Source organism: Neofelis nebulosa, chromosome 8, assembly GCF_028018385.1.
Source record: "Neofelis nebulosa isolate mNeoNeb1 chromosome 8, mNeoNeb1.pri, whole genome shotgun sequence".
In the NCBI taxonomy this organism is placed as follows: Eukaryota; Metazoa; Chordata; class Mammalia; order Carnivora; family Felidae; genus Neofelis; species Neofelis nebulosa.
The window spans coordinates 87444673-87467971 of record NC_080789.1 but is presented as its reverse complement, the minus strand read 5'-3'; the positions used below and the strand labels follow the sequence as shown (position 1 = coordinate 87467971).

The following is a 23299-nucleotide window of genomic DNA, read 5'->3' as shown; positions in this document are numbered from 1 at the left end:
CCTCAGAGGTCTGAGTTTCAGCTCCACAAAGACCCTCCTCTCAAGCTTATTAGTTCCAACCTTTTCTTCTCGCTCAGGAACAAGACAAGGATACCCACTCTCACTACTCTTATCCAACACAGTATTAGAAGTCCTAGCCAGAGAAATTAGGCAAGAAAAAGAATAAACAGTATCCAAATTAAAAGAGAATAAGTAAAACTGTCACTATTTAAAGAAAGTTTGCAAAACATAAAATGAATACACAAAAATAAGTTGTGTTTCTATATTACTAATAGACTATTAGAGAAATTAAGAAAACAATTCCATGTGTACCTGGGTGGCTCAGTCGGTTAAACATCTGTCTCTTGATTTTGGCTCAGGTCATTATCTTGCAGTTCGTGAGATAGAGCTCCACATCGGGCTGTGCACTGACAGCATGGAGCCTGTTTGGGATTCTCTCTCCACTTCTCTGCCTCTCCCCTGTTCACACTGTCTCTCAAAGTAAATATTAAAAAAAAAAAAAAAAAGAGGGATGACTGGGTGGCTTAGTCAGTTAAGCATCTGACTCTTGATTTAGGCTCAGGTCATGATCTCACGGTTGTGAGATCAAGCCCACGTTGGGCTCTGTGCTAGCAGCATGAAGCCTCCTTGGGATTCTCTCTCGCCTTCTCTCTCTGCCCCTCCCTGCTTATGCATGCTCTCTCTCTCTAATAAATAAACATTAAAAGGGGCGCCTGGGTGGCGCAGTCGGTTAAGCGTCCGACTTCAGCCAGGTCACGATCTCGCGGTCTGTGAGTTCGAGCCCCGCGTCAGGCTCTGGGCTGATGGCTCGGAGCCTGGAGCCTGTTTCCGATTCTGTGTCTCCCTCTCTCTCTGCCCCTCCCCCGTTCATGCTCTGTCTCTCTCTGTCCCAAAAATAAATAAAAAACGTTGAAAAAAATTAAAAAAAAATAAATAAATAAATAAACATTAAAAAAAGAAAAGAAAAGAAAAGAAAAGAAAAGAAAAGAAAAGAAAAGAAAAGAAAAGAAAAGAAACAATTCCATTTACAATTGCATCAAGAAGAATAAAATGCTGAGGGATAAATTTACCCAAGGAGGTAAAAGATCTATACACCTGAAAACTATAAGACATTGATAAAAGAAATTGAAGAGAACACAAATAAATGGAAACATATTTTGTGTCTATGAACAGGAAGACTTAACACCGTTAAAATGTCCATACACCCTGAGCAACCTACAGATTCAATGCAATCCCTATCAAGATTCCAATGGCATTTTTCACAGAACTAGAAACAACAATCTTAAAATTTGTATGGAACCACAAAAGGCCCCCAATAGCCAAGGCAATCTTAAGAAAGAATGAAGCTGGAGACATCAAACTCCCTGATTTCAAACCATATTACAAAGCTATAATAATCAAAATAATATGTTATTAGCATAAAAACAGAAACATGGATCAACAAAACAGAATAGAGAACCCAGGAATAAATTCACATATATATGGTCAATTTATGACAAAGGCATCAAGAATATACAATCAGGAAGCAACAGTCTCTTCAATAAATGGTGTTGGGAAAACTAGACAGCCACATGCAAAAGAATGAAACAGGACTTTACACCATATACAAAATCAACTCAAAGTGGATTTAAAAAGTCTTAAACATAAGACCTGGAACCAGAGCACTACTAGAAGAAAACATAGGGTATATCCTTTCTTCTGTTAACGTGATGTATCACATTGATTGATTTGTGAATATTGAACCAGCCCTGTAGCCCAAGAATGAATCCCACTTGATCATGGTGAATAATTCTTTTAATATACTGTTGGACTCAATTTGCTAGTATCTTGTTGAGAATTTTTGCATCCATGTTCATCACAGATATTTGCCTGTAATTCTCCTTTTTAGTGATGTCTTTGTCTGGCTTGGGAATCAAGGTAATGCTGGCTTCACAGAAGGAGTACAGAAGCTTTCCTTCCGTTTCTATTTCATGGAACAGCTTGAGAAGCATAGGTACTAACTCTGCTTTAAATGTCTGCTAGAATTCCCCTGAGAAGCCATCTGACCCAGGACTCTTATTTGTTGGGAGATTTTTGATAACCAATTCAATTTCTTCACTGGTTATGGGTCTGTTCAAGTTTTCTATTTCTTCCCTTTTGAGTTTTGGTAGTGTGTGGGTGAGTAGAATTTGTCCATTTCTTCCAGATTGTCCAGTTTGTTGGCATATAATTTTTCATAGTATTCTCTGATAATTGTATTTCTTCAACGTTTTTTTTTTTTTTTTTTTTTGTTTTTTATTTATTTTTGGGACAGAGAGAGACAGAGCATGAACGGGGAGGGGCAGAGAGAGAGGGAGACACAGAATCGGAAACAGGCTCCAGGCTCCGAGCCATCAGCCCAGAGCCTGACGCGGGGCTCGAACTCACAGACCGCGAGATCGTGACCTGGCTGAAGTCAGACGCTTAACCGACTGCGCCACCCAGGCGCCCCTTGTTTGTATTTCTTAATGTTGGTTGTGATCTCTCCTCTTTCATTCGTGATTTTATCTATTTGGGACCTCTCTCTTTTCTTTTTGAGAAGCCTGGCTAGGGGCTCAATCAATTGCTTATTCTTTCAAAAAACCAGTGATTCATTTATCTGTCCTACTGTTTTTTGGATTCTATATTGTTTATGCTCTAATCTTTATGATTTCTCTTCTTCTGCTGGCTTTAGGGTTTCTTTGCTGCTCTGTTTCTAGTTCCTTTAGGTGTGAGGTTAGATTCTGTATTTGGGATTTTTCTTGTTTCTTGAGATAGGCCTGGACTTCAATGTATTTTCCTCTTAGGACTGACTTTGCTGTATCCCAAAGGGTTTGGACTGTCATGTTTTCATTTTCACAGGCTTCCATATATTTTTTAAGTTCTTCCTTAATTTCCTGGTTGACTCATTCATTCCTTAGTAGGATGTTCTTTTCTTGTGGTTGATTTCAAGTTTCAAAGCATTGTGATCTGAAAATATGCATGGTATGATCTCAATCCTTTTATATTTGTTAAGGACTGTTTTGTGAACCAGTATGTGATCTATTTTGGAGAATGTTCCATGTGCACTCATGAAAACTGTATATTCTGCTGCTTTTGGATGAAAAGATCTGAATTTATCTGTTAAGCCCATCTGGTCCAATGTGTCATTCAGAGCCACTGTTTGCTTACTTATTTTCTACCTAGATGATCTGTCAATAGAGGGAGAAAAAGCATTTGACAAAATACAGCATCCTTTCTTAAAAAAAAAATCCTCAAGAAAGTAGGGACAGAGGGAATATACCTTAACATCATAAAAGCCATATATTAAAGGCCCACAGCTAATACCATCCTCAATGGGGGAAAACTGAGAGCTTTCCCCCTGATATCAGGAACACAACACAGATGTCCACTCTCACCACTGTTGTTTAACACAGTGTTGAAGACCTAGCCTCAGCAGTCAGACAATAAAATGAAATAAGTCATCCAAATTGGCAAAGAGGTCAAGCTTTCACTTTTCACAGATAACATGATACTCGACATGGGAAACCTGAAAGACTCCACCTAAAAACTGCCAGAACTGATACATGACACTATTTCAGCAAAGTTGCAGGATAAAAAATCAATTTATAGATATCAGCTGAATTTCTATACAACAGAAAGAGATATCAAGGAGTCGATCCCATAAAATACTTAGGAATAAATCTAACCAAACAGGCAAAAGATCTGTATGCTGAAAACTACAGAAAGCTTATGAAAGAAATTGAAGAAGAAACAAAGAAATGGAAAAATATTCCATGCTCATGGATTGGAAGAGCAAATATTGCTAAAATGTCGATAGTACCCAAAAAATCTATACATTCAATGCAACCCCAAACAAAATAGCATCAGTATTCTTCACAGAGCTAGAACAAGCAATCCTAAAATCTGTATGAAACCACAAAAGTCCCCGAATAGCCAAAGTACTGTTGAAAAAGAAAACCAAAGCTGGAGGCATCACAGTCCTGGACTTTAACTTTAACCTCTACTACAAAGCTGTAAACATCAAGACAGTTATGGTATTGGCATGAAAACAGACACAAAGACCAATGGAACAGAATACAGAACCCAGAATTGGACCCATAAACATACAGCCAACTAAACTTCAACAAAACAGGAAAGAGTATCCAATGGAAAAAAAACAGCCTCTTTAGCAAATGGTGCTGAGAACTGTACAGCAACTTGCACAAGAATGAAACTGGGCCACTTTCTTACACCATACACAAAAATAAACTCAAAATGGATGAAAGACCTAAATGTGAGATAGGAAACCATCAAAATCCTACAGGACAAAACAGGCAACAACCTATTTATCTGACCTCAGCCACAGCAAATGCTTACTTGACACGTCTTCGAAGGCAAAGGAAATAAAGGCAAAAATGAACTATTGGGACCTCATCAAGATAAAAACCTTCTGTACAGCAAAGGAAACAATCCAAAAAACTAAAAGGCAGCCAACGGAAAGGGAGAAGATATTTTCAAATGATGTATTGGATAAGGGTTAGTATCGAAAATCTATAAAGAACTTATCAAACTCAACACCTGAAAAACAAATAATCCAGTGAAGAAATGGGCAGAAGACATGAATAGACACTTTTCCAAAGAAGACATCCAAATGGCTAACAGGCACATGAAAAGATGCTCAACATTGCTCATCATCAGGGAAATACAAATCAAAACCACATTGAGATACCACCTCACACTGGTCAGAGGGGCTAAAATTAACAACTCAAGAAACAACAGATGTGTCAAGGATGTGGAGAAAGAGGAACCCTCTTGGGCTGTTGGTGGGAATGTAAAATGGTGCAGTCATTCTGAAAATAGTGTGGAGGTTCCTCAAAAAGTTAAAAATAGAATTATCCTGCGATCCAGCAATAGTACTTCTAGGACTTTATCCAAAGGATACAGGAATGCTGATTCATAGGGGCACATGTATCCCAATGTTTATAGCAGTGCTATCAACCAGAGCCAAATTGTAGAAAGAGCCCAAACGTCCATCAACTGATGAATGGATAAAGATGATGTGGTATGTATATATGAGCACGATGCTACATAAAACTATAAAACACTTTTGTACAGCAAAGAAAACCTATGGGCTAGGAAAAAATATTTGCAACTATATGATAAAATGTCAACATAAAAACTACACAAAGAATTCATTTATCTCAATAGCAAAAATACCTAAAAATTACAACTGAAAAATAGGTGGAGGATCTAGATAGATATTTTTTCTAGAGAAGACATACAAATAGGCAATGCGTAAATGAAAAAGTATTCAGCATCACTAATCATCAGTGAAATGAAAATCAAAACCACAATGAAGTATCACCTCACACCTGTTACAATGGCTATTATCAAAAATACAAGAAATAAGAAATGTGAGAGAAAAGAGAAACCCCGATGCACTGGTGTTAGCAATGTAAATTAATGTGGCTGCTACGGAAAACAGTACAGAGGTTCCTCAAAAATTTAAAAATAGGGGCATCTGCGTGGCTCAGTTGGTTAAGCATCCAACTTTGGCTCAGGTCATGATCTCATGGTTCACAAGTTCAAGCCTTGTGTTGGGCTCTATGCTGACAGCTCAGAGCCTGGAGCCTGCTTCAGATTCTGTGTCTCCCTCTCTCTGCCCCTTCCCTGCTCATACTCTTTCTTTCTCTCTCTCAAAAACAAACAATAAAAAAAATTTTTTTTAATTTAAAAATAAAACTACTTTATGATCTAACAATTCCACTTCTAAGTCTTTACCCAAAGGAAACAAAATCATTATCTTGAAAAGATATCTAAGCCACTATGTTCACTGTAGCATTATTTATAATAACCAAGACATGGAAAAAAATGTAAGTGTGCACTGATGTACAGATAAAGAAAATGTGCTATGTATATATACATACACACACAATGGAATATTATTTGGCCATAAAAGAGGAAATTCTATTTGCAACAACATGGATGAAGCTTGATAGCATTATGCTAAGTGATGTAAGTCAGCCAGAGAAAGACATTGTATGACATCACTGACATGTGAAATCTTAAAACAAACAAACAAAAAACATCTCAAAGATACAGAGAACACAATGGTGGTTGCCAGAAGTGAGGCATAGTGTGGGAAAAATGGGTGAAGGGAGTCAAAATGTACACACTTATAGTAATGCTCAATAGTGATAATACTGTATGTTAAGTCGCTAAGGGAGTAAATCTTGAAAGTTCTCATAAAGAGAAAAAAGATTTTGCAACTATGTGTATCGATGATGTAACTAAACTTACTGTAATAATCACTTCCCAGTATATGCATATGTCAAATAACTATCTTACACAACTAAGACTAATAAGTGCAATGTTATATGTCAATTATATCTCAAACAGTTTTTTAAATGGGTACACATTTCTTTTTTTTTTTTTTTTTTTTTTTTAATGTTTTTTATTTATTTTTGGGACAGACAGAGACAGAGCATGAACGGGGGAGGGGCAGAGAGAGAGGGAGACACAGAATTGGAAACAGGCTCCAGGCTCCGAGCCATCAGCCCAGAGCCTGACGCGGGGCTCGAACTCACGGACCGCGAGATCGTGACCTGGCTGAAGTCGGACGCTTAACCGACTGCGCCATCCAGGCGCCCCAAATGGGTACACATTTCTAATAAACAATTAGGAATATAAATCTACAGCTGAGGAGTAACAGGACTAGACATGGGAAAAACTGATTACAGCTGGCAGGTAATCTACAGAGCCAACACAAGTTATGGTAATACACAAGCAATGGTTCTCATCCTAAGTGATCAGCACTGAGGTTGGAAATATAAGGTAAGGGTCAGAAACCTAGCATTTCCACTAGCTACCAGGTAACAACTCTTTGGAGTAGTCTGATTAAGATGGTGGGGTCTTTTGTAGAAAGGACAGTATTTGTACTGAGGCATTTAAAACAAAATTTTAAAAATTACCTGTGTCCCAAATAATTCTGAAGGCAGTGAATGTGTCTTCAGGCCACAAGTCCACTAGGCCTGGGGAAGTGTAAGAAAAGGTGAAAGAGATCGGAACCATAGAGAACACTAACATTTGAGGTGGCAGCAAAGGAAGAAGGCAGCAGTGAGCGTGGAAAGCGTTCCGTCACTGAGGGAGGCGAAAGTGGCAAGGAGAGAGGTGAGTGCAGGAAATGCTCCTGAAAGTGAGCAGGAAGGGGAATGCAGATGAGCCCACAGCATTAAGCAGTGGGGAGTGAGGTCTCAGCTCACCCCTAAGCAGAGTGGCAGAGGCAGAAGCGACTCAGTGAAGTCAAAAAGGAATAAAGGTGAGAAGGGGAGAGAGTTTAGAGGAGGAGGCAAAAAGAAGAACAGAAATAGGACAATGCCATAAAGGGGTGGAAAAGGCCAAAGACTACTTGGGCTTCTAATGTTTGTTTTTGTAAAGTCTGAAGATGCAGGAGTGAAGACTTTGACAAAGTCAAAGTTAAGAAGGCAGGAAAGGATGAAGCGGAAGGAGTCATAGTAACTTATAAAGAAATGGTCCCTTTTGCCTTAAGAAAAAACAAAATAAAACAAAACAAGATTACTAATGTTTGGAAGGGGAAAGAGAAGACGTCCATACCTGCTGGCACCTACTTTCCGGGCTCTGGGAGACATCTGCTAAGTATGAGTTAGGACCTAAAGAAAAGTTAGCGGCATGAAAAGCTCATTGGAAGAAATGTATGCAGGAGACAAAACAGGAACAAGAAAAAGATAGCGGGGTACGATGAAAGCTGAACTGAGGTGGAAATTAATGCAGTTCTGCAATTTTTTCCCACCAATGCTTAGTACTGAAACAGCAGGCATAGAGAAAGCAGAAGCCTGGATGGGTCCAGAAGAAAAGTCTGGCACAGAGACTGAAGTAGGTAAAATGCCAGGCAATCCACGAGAAACACAACAGAAAAGTGGCAACAGAAGAGTCTGGAAGGAGGAAACAGTGGCCATCAGGTGGGGCCTAGAGCAGTGGGCAAATATAAGGACAGATTAAAGAGGACCCCAGGGGAACCATATGAGTGTGAAAGCAGGTTCAGAAAGAAATGAGGTTGAAATCACGAGCAGGACTTTTTATTTTTTTTTATTTTTTATTTTTTTAGGACTTTTTAAATCTAAGACCATCTTACACAGAATAAGTCTGAGTGATCTGCTTCTGGCCATGTAGGATTAAGTTGGAGAAGTAAAGAAACAGGTTACTCAAATATCCCACAGAACTTTAACCCTGAGGTGTTAGTTGAGTGTAGATCTGGAAGTGGATGCCAAAGACCCTGAAGACGACCTTGAAGGAGATCCTAATTCCTCAACAGATGTGAGAGAGAACCTGGATGTCAGTAAATCTTTATGGCTAAAGATGGGAGAGAATAATGTTTAAGAAACATACATTTCAAGGGATAAAGGCAATCAGACTAAGCACTACCATGGCGGGGAGTAGAGATTAAAATTCTGCCTCTTGGTTCCCCGTAAGTTAAGGCAAGAGAAAATGAGTAATAACTGGCTGAGAAAATAATTTTAATGGAAGCAGGGATTTCCATCATATAAGAAAACAGTCCCTAGAATCAAGGAGTTTTCTAGACACATCATACATACCAGGTCTGAAATCATGTCCCCAGTGGCTACAGCAGTGAACTTCATCCACAGCAATTCGGGTAAATCTCCTTGCTTCATAGGCTTTCTCTAGTCTTGACATGAACATTTTGCTTTTTGCAATTTTCTCTGGAGTCACATAAATTAGCTTTAGCTTGGAATTTTTATTTACCATTTCAGCATGAACCCATTTCACATGCTCCTGTTGGAAGGAGAAACAGACATAATGACGGAAATGAGCTAGCCAGTGGGGATGCTAAGCAGTAAATTAAGATACTCAATACTCAAAGCAACAGCCTTAAACTGTTTTTTGTTTTTGGGACAGAGAGAGACAGAGCATGAACGGGGGAGGGGCAGAGAGAGAGGGAGACACAGAATTGGAAACAGGCTCCAGGCTCCGAGCCATCAGCCCAGAGCCTGACGCGGGGCTCGAACTCACAGACCGCGAGATCGTGACCTGGCTGAAGTCGGACGCTTAACCGACTGCGCCACCCAGGTGCCCCAGCCTTAAACTGTTTTAGCAGATGTTGAGTTCATTAAAATTGTGACCATGTCCCAGTACTAAACTTCAGGGCAGCTGTAAATAGCATTTTAGTTATTTACTTATAACCAAATATTGATAAAAGAATAATCTCATTTGACAAAAAAGAGAAAAGTAAAAATGAAAACACTCCAATAGGCATTTACTCTATGAAGACATAATTCTAAGTTGTTCATATAAATGCCAAAATATGAGCTAAATGCAATAGGGATGGTTATAAAGTTGGGTTTTATTAATTTTAACATTGTATTTGTGATCTCTTCATGTATCTGAACAAAATCTATTCTTTATTAGCTACTTTAATGATGCTATCAAATCTATGCAATCTCTTTAGGTTTTATAAAGTATCTTATTCATTGAATTATGATTTTATAAAATAAAATATATACTTATATATAATAAAAAATAAATCCTAAAATCTCACAGTTATTAGGTTCTTAGTGCTCTATTTCATAAAATATTTAGCACATTAGGTGTCATATTTTTCCTTCTAACCTAATTAGGACCAAAAGAAGTGTAAAGAAACAATGGTGAACGTGATGGACAAAGTCCAAACTGCTTTCAGTATCCCAGCAAAACCATTTGCTAATTCCTCAAGAATCCTTAAGTTTCTTAAGGAATGACTAAAGTACATTAAACATTTCAACTGGTCCTAAATGTCTCAGAAATCTTAGGGGAGCAAACATAAGGCTATTTCCTCAGAAATGGAGGAGTTAAAAAAGAAAAAAAAACACCAGAATTTCTGGCAAAGTGGAGCAGCAAGATTAAAAAGATTTGTATTCACATCCTATGAACTGCTAGCGAAAGCAAACAGAAATTTGGACTTGACATATCCCTTCTCTTTATTTTCTCTCCAACTTTTCAGTCGTGATACAGTTCAAATTATTACTCTTTTTCAGTGTTAAAGAAGTACAGTACTAGAAAGCAATGTTCTCCACATTCATCCATTGAATAAGAGAGCAGTTAGGACATGACAGTTTCAATAAAATAGAAATAGATGGGAAAAACCAAGGAACCAGGGCTACCTGGAGATATGGCTGATGCCAGGTCTGAGAGGAAATATGCAAACTGAGCATGGAGTAACTTTACAAAAAAGCAAGGAGTCAAAAACTATGGGATGAAGAAAAAAGATTCAGGAGCCAACTTGAAGAGATGCTCACTGCTCAAAGATGGGGCTATTTCAGCACAAAAAACAATAATATGGATTAAGATCTATCAAATACGCTAGATACTCGTAGGTTTATAATGATACTTAAAAAAACAAAAAAGATCTTATTGACCACCTTTGGAGAATGCTAAGAAAACAACTCTCTGACAACTGGGAAAGAATGGGAAACAATTCTCAACCTGCAAAGGTTTATAAGGAAAAAGTTCTTTATAGAAAATGCCTAGCTAATAAAAGAAGGAGTGACAGAAGGAGAAATCACCACTTTGGAAGCCCCTAATTAGAGCTGTTACTTAAAGGCAGGCAATAATCATCAGTGGCTTTAAAGCCAATGGATGAAAAGGGGACAAAGAACTTGATAATAACAGAACAAGCAGTTATCACCTGAACCCACTGACCAAACTTAACATCACACAAAATAACCAGGTTATGATGTACCTCCTACTTATGCCATGGGGAATAAAGTCTTGAAAAAGAAAAGACCAAATACAGTCACGCTTTTAAGTCTAACTAAAAATAACAAGTTAAACAATATCACAAGAAGGTTATCAGAAAAACCAGAATGTAGCAAACTAGAAAAAGACCCTAGTTTCAATAAAAAAATTAAATTTGCATGGGGAAACAAATAAAAAATAAGGGGAATCTACAGAGAGATCAACAAAATACAACATAATGCATGAATTTATTCTGGACCGTGATTTTAAAAAAGAAAAGTAAGATTTGATGAGACAAAGGAATGTGAATTTGTTTGTTTTGTTGTTTGTTTATTCTTGAGAGAGAGAGAGAGAGACAGACAGAGAGCAAGTGGGGCAGGGGCAGAGAGAAAAGGAGACACAGAATCCAAAGCAGGCTCCAGGCTTTGAGTTGTCAGCACAGAGCCCAACACGGGGTTCGAACCCAAGAACTGTGAGATCATGACCGGAACGAAAGTCAGACGCCCAACCGAGCCACCCAGGTGGCCCAAAATGTGAATATTTTTTAATGTTTTAATTTTTGAAAGAGAGAGAGAGAGAGAGAGAGAACGAGCAGGGCAAGGGCAGAGAAAGGGAGACCGAGGATCCAAAGAAGGTCCACACTGTCAGCACAGAGCCCAATGGCAGTCTCAAACCCACAAACCCTGAGATCATAACCTGAGCCGAAGTCAGACACTTAACCAACTGAGTCACACAGACACCCATTTACTTGATGGTTTTAATGAATCAATATTAAATTGTTTTAGGTATGATAATGCCATTGCAATTATTTTTTTTCTGATATATATTAAAGGAGTTACAACTAAAATGATATGATATCTGGGAACTGTTTCAAATGAATAAACCAAGGGGAGGAGGCAGGGAAAATTCCAGGTATATAATTGAAAAAGGATTGGTCATATGTTGATAAATGTTAAAGGTGGTTAATGGGTACTTACAGTTTTATTATGATTCTCTCTACTTTTCTGCACTTTAAAAAATTTCAATAACATCCTTTTTAAAAAAGAATAGTTGGGAAATGCTTATTCAACAGATGAAAGTAAGAGAGTCCATTCCGAAACCAAAAAGATTCCATAGGGACAGGTTATCTTGTTAGTAGTGCACCATTTATATTTAATAATATTGTATAATTAGGAATTCTTATTTACTATTTTCTAATAGATAATATAAAACAGCTCAGCTGATGTTTACTGTAAAGTGCCAGATAGTAGATATTATTAGGTTTTGTGGGCCATACAGTATCTATCACAACTATTTTGCCATTATTGTGTGAAAACACATAAATGAACGAGCACTGTTGTGTTCCAATAAAACTTTACAGACTTCCTTATAATTTTCACACTTCACAAAGTGTTATTCTTTTAACTTTTTTTTAACCATTTAAAAATATAAAAACCAGGGCGCCTGGGTGGTTCAGTTGGTTGGGCATCCAACTCTTGATTTCAGCTCAGGTCATGACCCCAGGGCTGTGGAATCAAGCCCTGTGTCAGGCTCCGTGCTAAGTGTGGAGACTGCCTAAGATTCTCTCTGTCTCTCCCTGTGCCCCTCCCTTGCTCATGCTCTCTCTCTCTCTCAAATAAACCAAATTAAATTAAAATATATAAATATAAATGTAAAAACCATTCTTAGCTCACAGACCATATAAAAATAGGTAGTAGACTAGAACTGGCCCATCAACAGTACTTTGTAACTCTTGATATAGTTATTAGCTTATAATTTTATAACCAATTCAATTGTAACCAAGGCTCCTACTTTAGTGAAGAGTTTGGATTTTAAAAAAAGGGCATGCCTAGGTGGTTCAGTTGGTTAAGCATCCAACTCTTGGTTTCAGCTCAGGTCATGATCTTTTTCACGGGATTGAGCCCCACTTCAGACTCTGTGCTAAGAGCATGGAGCCTGCTTGAGATTCTCTCTCCGCCCCTCTCCCAAACAGACATTCACACTCTCTCTCTCTCTCAAAATAAATAAATTTAAAAAACAAATCAAAAAAAAAAAAAAAAAAAAAGAACCACAGAAGCATACCTTAGGACTAGAAGCATTTAACATGGTAGCTGAAATTCCTAATTGTTTTAAAACCATTAACTGGTCTTCCATAAGAGAGATCAATGGGCAAATCACAAGGGTAAAACCTAAAAGAGAAAGTATCTACTTTAAATTTTATACTACCTCCAGAATGAGTTTCAACCACTCACCTGAGGGCATCACAACATCAATATACTACCTATTTTTTTAGCCTCATTAATAGAGGAGATAGATATAAATAAATGATCATTAGTCAAATAAGCAGATATAAGATTAGACAGAAATCTCTTCCCTCATTTGTTACTATAAAGATAAAAGTAGATATGATTGTGAATTTTTACTTTACTATCATTTTTAACAATCAGTACTGGTAACCTTAGCAAAATAACATAAATCAAGTCAAGTAGTAAGCAGTTATATCAGAAAAAAGTTATTCCAAAGTTTCCAAAGAAAACATAAGCAACCCGTATAATTAAGAATGATAGTTACAAGACTATTCTTCCACGTACTGTACCAGATTAATATATGCCACATAGAAACCAGTGAACAGTTTATTGACTGGATGAAATTCTGATAGTGTCCCCTTTCTCTTATTATTGAAATTGTGCACAGCTGTAAGAGCTATTCTACATTATTAAAATCACTGACCTTATGTTTCTATAGTTTGTTCCTTAAAATAAACCAGAGAGCAGACCAATTAAAAAATATACCAGATTCGGACTTTATCAGGGATTTTGACATCTCAAATAGTCTCTCTGCTGTATTTTCATATTCTCCCTCATCAATGATAACTTCACATTACATTTAAACACGGGCAAGCCTCTCTCATCTTTGAAAAACCCTGGACACCTAATTTAGGGTCCCCTCTTTTTCCCTTCACAGCAATTCTTTCCAAAGAATGTCCTATTCACTACCTCCCCTTCCTCAACTCATCTTCCCTCTCTCTCTATTCCCATGTAAATTATGTCTCCAAATGTAACCTATTTCAGTGAACAATTTGTCCCAGCCTAGAATTTGGGCAACATTCTATACTATCCCTTCTCCTACCCCAAATCGAATGAATACCAAGTCCTACTGAATCTACCTCCTAATTATTTCTGGAATTCCTCCATCTTCTAAACCACAATTCTGGCAAGTCTCTTACCTATATAAAACCCTTCAATGGTTTCCCACTCATCTAAGGAAATTTTTATAATATCTTTCAAGACTCTTTCCATGTGCCTTGCCCCTCACTGCCTGCCACACTGAAATTCTTCCAGATTATTGATACTCCCTACCATGCATGTTCTTACTTTTGGGCTCTCAGAAATACTGCTCCCCTGCGTGAACATTCTTCCTTCCTCTCCTGTCTATCTTTGCCTACTTATCCTTCAGCTTTCAGCTCAAATGCCACTTCCTCAGGACAGCCTTCTCTGGACAGTCCCCAGACCAGATCTTTGCACTGACACCTGGGTGGCTCAGCTGGTTAAGTGTCCAACTCACAGTTTGTGAGTTCAAGCCCCGCGTTGGGCTCTGTGCTGACAGCTCAGAGCCCGGAGCCTGCTTTGGATTCAGTGTCTCCCTTTCTCTCTGCCCCTACCCTACTCGTGCGCTCGCTCTCTCTCTCTCTCTCTCTCTCTCTCTCTCAAAATAAATAAATTAATTAAATTAAAAAATTAATTAATTTGGGGCGCCTGGGTGGCTTGGTCGGTTAAGCGTCCGACATCGGCTCAGGTCATGATCTCACGGTCCGTGAGTTCAAGCCCCGCGTCAGGATCTGTGCTGACAGCTCAGAGCCTGGAGCCTGTTTCAGATTCTGTGTCTCCCTCTCTCTGTGCTCCTCACCTGTTCATGCTCTGTCTCTCTCTGTCTCAAAAATAAATAAACGTTAAAAAAAAAAAATTTTTTTTAATTAATTAATTAATTAATTAAAATAAAAAAAACTTTATCACAAAACTTTTATTGCAATTGCCTACAATTACCTCTATTTTCTAGTCCAGGTATCAATAAACTAAGAACTAGCTACTTGTTTGAGTAAATAAAGTTTTAATAGAATACAGGCATATCCATTTGTTTCCATGCTGTCTATGGCTACTTTTGTACCACAATGGCAGAGTTCAGTAGTTGCCACAGAGACCATATGAACCACACCTATCACATTTACTGACTGCCTCTCTAAAGGTAAGTTTGCTGACCCCTCTCTATCTATACCACTGCTAGTCCCCAAAGAGCAACCCAGCACCTGGGAGCTTGTTAGAAATGCAACATCTTGGGTCTCACACAAACTCAGAATCTGCATGTCAATCATGTCACCAGTAATCCTTACACACATTATAGTTTGAGAAAGTTCTGCTTTACACTATGAGCTCGGTGAAAACAAGAACCTTGCCCATTTTGCTCACTACTGTTATCTCCAGTGCCTAACACCCCTAGCTGACACTCAATAAAGATCTGGGACTAGACTCCAGGTCTATAGATTCCTTTTCTAGTACTTTTTGTCCCACAACATGTTTTTTAATTATGTTTGAAGAACCATATAAAAGAACCAATTCTGCTCAAAGTCTTTAACATTCCCTCTTTAAGTGAACCTTTTAAAATGTCTATTAACATTAAGATAAATGAAATTAAAAATGCACTTGATTTATACATAAGTATGGTTAGAAATTATTTTTTTTAAGACTTAAAAGAGAAATTCCTTGGGGTGCCTGGGTGGCTCAGTCGGTTGAATGTCCGACTTTGGCTCAGGTCATGATCTCATGGTTCATGAGTTCAAGTCCACGTCAGGATCTGTGCTGATAGCTTGGAGCCTGGAGCCTGTTTCAGATTCTGTGTCTCCCTCTCTCTGCCCCTCCCCCACTCGTGCTCTGTGTGTGTCTCTCTCTCAAAAATAAATAAACATTTTAAAAAAAGAGAGAAATTCCTTTGTTCAACTTAAAACGAATCTTTATTAATACATACCATCTGAACATAATGCTGGTAACTGGTAGCATAAGCTCTTTCCACCTCCTGTAGGCATAACAAGAAATACCTCCTTTCCAGACATTGTTACATTAATAGTTTCAAGCTGAAGCAGTCTGAACCTCTGCAGTTTGAAGACATTTTGCAGAACCTCTTTAACTTTACCAGACCAGGGAAAATCTAGACAAAAAATAATAATAAAACAATAATAATAATAATAATAATAAGCCAAATATATTAGAATTATTTAGGATTATAAATGCAATACAAACGTAAATGGCAGCTTTTATATTAGAGAAAAGCAGTTAAGAATTTATGTAAGTTTTAATATTACTGACAATTTAACCTTTATACTGACAATTTTGAGATTAGTTTAACTCCGAAGCTTAGGCAAAAAGATTTAATGATATATAGTAAGAAACAATCCATCAGAAAAAAAATGAAAATATTTGCCAGTTGAGAATTAACCTACACAGAAGAGGAAGGTCCTTGACCAGGCATTTGAAAAACAGTCTGATTGTTGATCAAGGAATTCATAGTATCATAAAAATCTCAAATACCGTCAAGTTAACAATTATGCGGAGTTTTTTATGTAAATATCTTGTTTAGAAGCAAAACCCCTGAAAAGCAAGGGCTACAAAAGCACTGTTATGAACTCCAGTATAAGTGATAGTTCATGATAAACATGAGACTTGGCAAGATCTTGAATCAAGGAAGGTGTTCACTAGGGCAGGAAAATGAACTAGACTTTGGCAAGTTTGAATTTTTTTTTAATTGTTTAACTTTTTTCTAATTAAAACTTAGAAAATTTAGTAAAAAATCTTCTTTTTCCAAGCATTGATTGATGCTGCTAGAACCATATTTGGAGGGGCACCTGAATGGGTCAGTCAGTTAAGCGTCCGATTTTGGCTCGGGTCATGATCTTATGGTTCGTGGGTTCAAGCCCTGCGTCAGGGCTCTGTGCTGACAGCTCAAAGCCTGGAGCCTGCTTCGGATTCTGTGTCTCCTTCTCCTCTCTCTGTACCCCTCCCCCGCTCATGCTCTGTCTCTCTCTCTCAAAAATAAACATTAAAAAAATTTTTAAAAAAACGAACCACATTTGGAAAAAATAATGAAGTGTGAATAATAAAAGCTTCATTCAAAAAGAACATGGGCAAAGAATGGTTTGCCTACTGGTTTCCCATGCACTTAAGGAACAGCCAGTTTCCCTTCCAAGTGCCTAGAAAGCACTGATCCAGGAACAATGATTTAACTCCTGTGTAAAGAAACAAGCAGAAACAAGACTAGCAAACAAAAACAGAGCAAACCTTCTTTATTCCAAGCAGCAGGTGAAGAATCCCATTCACTGCTTTCCCCAGCATCAGAATCCTCAAAATGCTGCTTTATTTGGTTTGTTAGGATGTTCTTTTTCTGAATAAGCTCTTGTTGCTTTTCCAGAAGTTCCTGAATTTGAATGTCTACTGCATGTAGCTCATTGGTTACAGACTCCAATTCTTCAGTTAGAGCTATGAGGAAGGAAAAAAAGATGCAATAATTAATTAGTTTTAGGTATCTCTGTTGATTTTTGGCTATTCCTCACCATCAGAAATACAGACAAACTTACAGTAGTAGAGTAAGGTGGTTAAGAGCATGTGTGCTGGAGTCACATAGACCTAAATTTTAGGTCCTCCTCTTAGCTCAGGCTAAGCACTAAACCAAGCCTCAATTTCCCCATCTGTACAAGGGGACAATATCTAGCTTTCATAGTATTGTTTTAAAGAATTAAGTGAGATAATATATGGAAAGTTTTAACATAGTAACTGGCACATAGTTATGCATTTAATAAATGATCATTATTATATTTACTGTGTTGTAGGGCAGTGGTCCAACAGTCTCCTAAGTCATTTAAGTGACCAAACTTTGAAACAAAAGGAAGCTTTTTTTTTGCTAATTTGAATCCAAGGTAGTTAACATATAATGCAATAATGGTTTCAAGAGTAGAATTTAGTGATTCATCACTTACATAGAACACCCAGTGCTCATCACAAGTGCTCTCTTTAATGCCCATCACTCATTCAGCTCATTGCCCCACCCACCTCCCCTCCAGTAACCCTCAGTTTATTCTGTGTATTTGAAAGTCTCTTATGATTTGCCTTCCTCTCTGTTTTTATCTTATTTTTCCTTCCCTTCCCCTATGTTCATCTGCTTGTTTCTTTTTTTTTTTAATTTTTTTTTTTCAACGTTTTTTCATTTATTTTTGGGACAGAGAGAGACAAAGCATGAACGGGGGAGGGGCAGAGAGAGAGGGAGACACAGAATCGGAAACAGGCTCCAGGCTCCGAGTCATCAGCCCAGAGCCTGACGCGGGGCTCGAACTCACGGACCGCGAGATCGTGACCTGGCTGAAGTCGGACGCTTAACCGACTGCGCCACCCAGGCGCCCCCATCTGCTTGTTTCTTAAACACCACACATGAATGAAATCTTAATTTGTCTTTCTCTGACTTACTTCGCTTAGCATAATACACTCTAATTCCATCCATGTTGTTGTAAATGGCAAGATTTCATTCTTTTGATTGCCAATATTCCATTGTATATATATATACCACACCTACCTTATCCATTCATCAGTCGATGTACATTTGGGTTCTTTTCATAATTTGGCTATTGTTGATAGTGCTGCTATAAATACTGGTGTGTTGTGCTTCTTCAAATCAGCATTTTTGTATCCTTTGGATAAATACCTAGTAGTGCAATTGCTGGGTCATAGGGTAGCTCTATCTTCAATTTTTTGAGGAACCTTCATATTGTTTTCCAAAGTGGCTAGACCAGTCTGCATTCCCATCAACAGTGCAAAAGTGTTCCCCTTTCTCCATATCCTCACCAACATCTGTCGTCTCCTGAGTTGTTAATTTTAGCCATTCTGACAGGTTATGAAGTAGTATCTCATTGTGGTTTTGATTTGTATTTCCCTGATGATGAGTGATATTCACCCCATAACTACTTAGCTATTATTTCATGAAAACATATTTGGGTTCATATGTTGGCAAGATAAGGCGTTGGTGATTATAAACAAGCTGATGTAACAATTAAAAGAAAAATCGAGTGTGCTACTGGAATTGACATTATAAGTCCATCATCACTAATTTATAAAGCAGACTTAATGTACGATTCTAATCAATCTGAGTATTAAAGTCAAAGTGAGATTCCTTTTGACACCATACCAATAGAAACCAAAAATTTTTAAAGATGTCCTTGATGCTCTCTAAAACATCAGCCTGCTTTAATCAGTGTCCAGCTTTAGTGCCCCAAATTTTCATAAGATGAAATCTCATGGCTATGATTTAAAATAGGATGTTATGGTGTTTTTGTATTATGCCAATACCAGAATTGCCTTCCCTGCATGATTCTGGTTAGGATTGGTCACAAGTGAACTCTGCTTCAGACCTGGAAGGTAAAAATGAAACAGCAGTCAGGTTTACATTCAGATGGCTGGCATAATGTCAGGTGCTGCTGGGGCTCATTCACATTGTCATGGATCTGCTGCTTCACCTTCCTGGCATAAAGCAGAACCCAATTCCACCAGCTCCTACTGAACCTCTTTGAGGCAGCAGCTTGGCCCACAGCTTCTTCAGCTTCCCTGAATCCCTGGCTATGTTCTTGTGCAATTTTCTATGGCAAGTGTACTAGCTCTTCTGCAGGGCACCAGCATCTGGAGTCAGAGCCTTGGAGGCGGTTACACAACCAACACAAGTCCAAGTGAAAGGCAGACAAGCTCCATTTTGTCCTCCTGGGTTTGAGCTCATCTTTACCCTCCCACACTCCATCTCCATCTTCCCGTTCCTACTGCTGGCACTGCTGACTTCAGGACTAGCAATGGACTGCTTAACCAGGCCCCATGATCATACAGGAACTGATCCCTACAATAAATCCCTTAAATCACTCATGATTCAGCTTCTCTGAGTGAACCCTAACCAATACCAAATGTTGTTCCAGAGGAAAAGAAACTTAAAAGCAGGTTCTCTAAATTGCTTCTATGCCACCTAGAATAGTCTCCGATCTGATTAGATTTAGGCATTAATGACCCTTGCCTGCAGTTCAATTGGTATTCCATGGCATGTAGTAGACAAAGTTATTTAGATTACAATCTAGACACCAGTAATTAAGTATCTAGAGAGGGAAAGGCTCTGGGTGACTAAGTGTTTGCTGTCACAGAATATTTCTGTTGAGAATAATGCAGTTGATTGGCCCCTCCTAAATATGCTGAAAAACCTGAGAGAAATGTAGGATCTGTATAAAGGAACCTCAAAGTCTCTATGATTGTCCCAGAAGAACCCCTTATCTCCTATAGGTACTGGGCCAAGACTACCGAATGTCAAAAGCCAATACAGGCTGAAAGTTAGACCTCTTGAGTCAGTTAGCTGAGTTGTGAATGGAAGGGAAAAGTTCTGGAAGGAAATTAAAAGTACTATTCCAGTAAACGTATGAAACGTAAGAAAGGAAAACAGCCTTAATGCTGATATGGAGAGAGGTTTAGTAATCCGAACAGAAGATCACACCAGCCACAACATTCCCCTAAGCCAAAGCCTAATCCAGAGCAAGGCCCTGACTCTCTTCAATTCTAGGAAGGCTGAGTGCTCACTTCGGCACCACATTTACTAAAATTCTACGAAAGCTCAGAAAGGTGAGGAAGGTGAAGAAAAGTTTGAAGCTAGTCGAGGTTGGTTTGCTAGGTTTAATCTCCATAACATAAAAGTGTTAAGCAGCAAGTGTTGATGTAGAAACACCAAGTTATCCAGAAGATTTAGCTAAAATAATTAATTAAGGTGGCCACAAGAAACAACAGATTTTTATTGTAGCCTTCTACTGGAAGATGCCATGTAAGACTTTCATAGAGAGGAGAAGTCAATGCCTGGCTACAAAGCTTCTAAGAACAGACTGACTCTCTTGGTAGGATCTAAAGCAGCTGGTGACTTTAAGTTGAAGCCAATGCTCATTTATAATTCCAAAAATCATAGGGGCAAGAAGAATTATGCTAAATCTATTCTGCCTGTGTTCTATAAGCCTGAATCTATAATTATGCACATCTGTTTATAACGTGGGTTATATTTGAGCTCTATTTGAGCCCTAGGGCTCAGAAAAAAGATTTCTTTCATTGACAATGCACTGGTCACCCAAGAGCTCTGATGAAGATGTTTAAAGAGATTTATCTTGTTTTCATGCCTGATAACACAACATCCATCTGTAATTCATGGGTCATTTACTTTCAAGTCTTATTATTTATAAAATACATTTCATAAGGCTATAGCTGCCACAGATAGGGATTGCTCTGATGGGTTTGGGTAAAATCAATTGAAAACCTCTGGAAAGGATTCATCACTCTAGATGCCGTTCAGAAAATTCATGATCCATGGGAAAATGTCAAAATATCAACATTAATAGGAGTTTGGAAGCAGTTGATTCCAACCCTCATGGATGAAGGGCTCAAGATTTCAGTGGAGTAAGTCACTGCAGATGAGGTGGGAATAGCAAGAGAACTAGAATTAGAAGTGGAGCCTGGGACACCTAGGTGGCTCAGTGGGTTAAGCGTCCATCTCTTGGTTTCGGCTCAGGTCACAATCTCACGGTTCATGAGTTCAAGTGCTGCATTGGCTCTGTGTTGACAGTGTGGAGCCTGCTTGGGATTCTCTCTCTCTCTGTTCCTCCCCTGCTCATTCTTTCTCTCTCTCAAAATAAATAAATAAACTTAAAAAAAAAAAAAGTGGAGCCTGAAGATGTGACTGAATTGCTGCCATCTCATGATAAAACTTTAACAGAAGTTAAATGAACAAAGAAAGTGGTTTCTTGAGATGGAATCTACTCCCAGTGAAGATGCTGTGAAGATGGTTGAAAGGACAACCAAGGATTTAGAATATTACATAAACTTAGTTGATAGAGCAGTGACAAGTTTTCAGAGGACTGACTCCAATTCTGAAAGATGTTCTACTGTGGGTGAAATGCTATCACACATACAGAGAAATCATTCGTGAAAGGAAGAATCTATTAATGCAGCAAACTTAAGTGTTGTCTTAAGAAATTGCCACAGCCACCCCACCCTTCAAAACCACCACCCTGATCAGTCAGAAGCCATCAACATTACAGCAAGACCCTCTACCAGCAAAAACATTACACTCACTGAAAGCTCAGATGATAGCTAGGATTTTTCAGCAATCAAGTATCACTAATTAGGTATGAACATCATTGTTTGACGTTCTATTGCACACTTAATAGAGAACAGTATAAACATAATGTTTATATGCACTGGACAACTAAAAAGTTCATTTGACTAGCTTTATTGTGATATTGACTTATTATTGCAGTGGTTGGAAACAAATCTGAAGATCTCTGAGGTATGCCTATATCACCAGAAATATGGTGGGAATATGTGAGGGAACAGACCCCAATGGTACTAAATCAGAGTGAATAGAATATTAAATGAAGCTAAATTCACTGATACAGACTCAATATGAAATTCTGGTTTAGTGCAGTAGTACAGTGGCCAGGAGTGGCTCTAATAATTTACTTCGTTGGTTGCCAGAAACCTGGCTCCAAAGATGAATTATTAGAAAGCTGAGATAGAATGACACAGGTGTAGATCTCAATGATACTGAAGGGCTAGAACTTTCTGGGTATACACTAAAGGAGGGGATCCAGAGGCTTCAGGAAAGGAGAATGCTACCCAGCTTCCCTGAAGAGCTCACAGTGACTGTTCTCTGTAAGCTAGGAATGACAGCGAGGGAAGTACTGCCTTTGAAGCAGATCAACAGAATCAATGAGAATAATGGATTTTCCAAGGTATGAGGGCTAATTCAGTTCACAACCAAAGAAAAGATATATGTGGTTGCTATAATAGGCAACAGAGCAGAAACAGTAATCAGAATAGTCTGATCCGCAGAGAACTCTGGCATTGGCTAGTTGATCATGATGTCCTTGAAACGGTTTACTTGATTTGAATATGCAGAATCCAAAGCCCTGATTCTGGTAAACTAAGTTTGACTTGAATCACTATAGAGTCAGAGTCTTTCAACCAGCTCCCAGAAAAGAACCAATTTATAGACCCAGAGTCCCCTGAATAGAGATTGGGACCCTGTGAGAAAAGACACAACTAAAAATTTATATAGTAAATCTTCTCACTAGTGTTCTCCAAAGAAATGTATCAGGGTAATTATGTATTGGGGAAAGGAAAATAGCTTCTCATAAATTACTGGACACTAACTCTGAATGGACAGTTCCTGGAAGACAAATGCCATGGTGATCCACCAGTCAAAACAGGGACTGGACTTATGCAAATCACGTGATCAATGCAGTTTTGCTCATGTCCATCATACAGTGGGCTCAGGAGATCCTCTAACCCATTCTATGGTTATTTCTCCAGTTCTAGATCATATTATCAGAATAGATACATTCAGCAATGGGCCAAATACATATATCAGTTCCCTCTTAGGAAAGACTAAGTGGAAGCCAGTATAACTGCCCTTACCTACCAAAACAATGAATAATGCTGTCTGTCCTATAGATCGGATTCTTGAGCCTAGGGATCAGGGTGGAAATGAGAGT

The 23299-nt window shown here is 38.4% G+C and overlaps 1 protein-coding gene across 3 annotated transcripts in view; it reads right to left on the bottom strand.

Annotated features, from left to right (window-relative positions):
* RECQL (RecQ like helicase) overlaps nucleotides 1-23299 on the bottom strand; it is a 59473-nt gene that overhangs the window by 18761 nt on the left and 17413 nt on the right. For 2 of the 3 annotated variants that reach the window (XM_058743432.1, XM_058743433.1), the window contains exons 3-6: nucleotides 17034-17231; nucleotides 15727-15906; nucleotides 12790-12896; nucleotides 8592-8790 (exon numbers count right to left, since the gene is read on the bottom strand). In XM_058743432.1, the coding sequence (XP_058599415.1) occupies nucleotides 8592-8790; nucleotides 12790-12896; nucleotides 15727-15906; nucleotides 17034-17231 (684 nt within the window). Of the gene's footprint in view, nucleotides 1-8591; nucleotides 8791-12789; nucleotides 12897-15726; nucleotides 15907-17033; nucleotides 17232-18318; nucleotides 19151-23299 lie in introns of all 3 variants that reach the window. The other variant, XM_058743434.1, reaches the window with a different exon arrangement.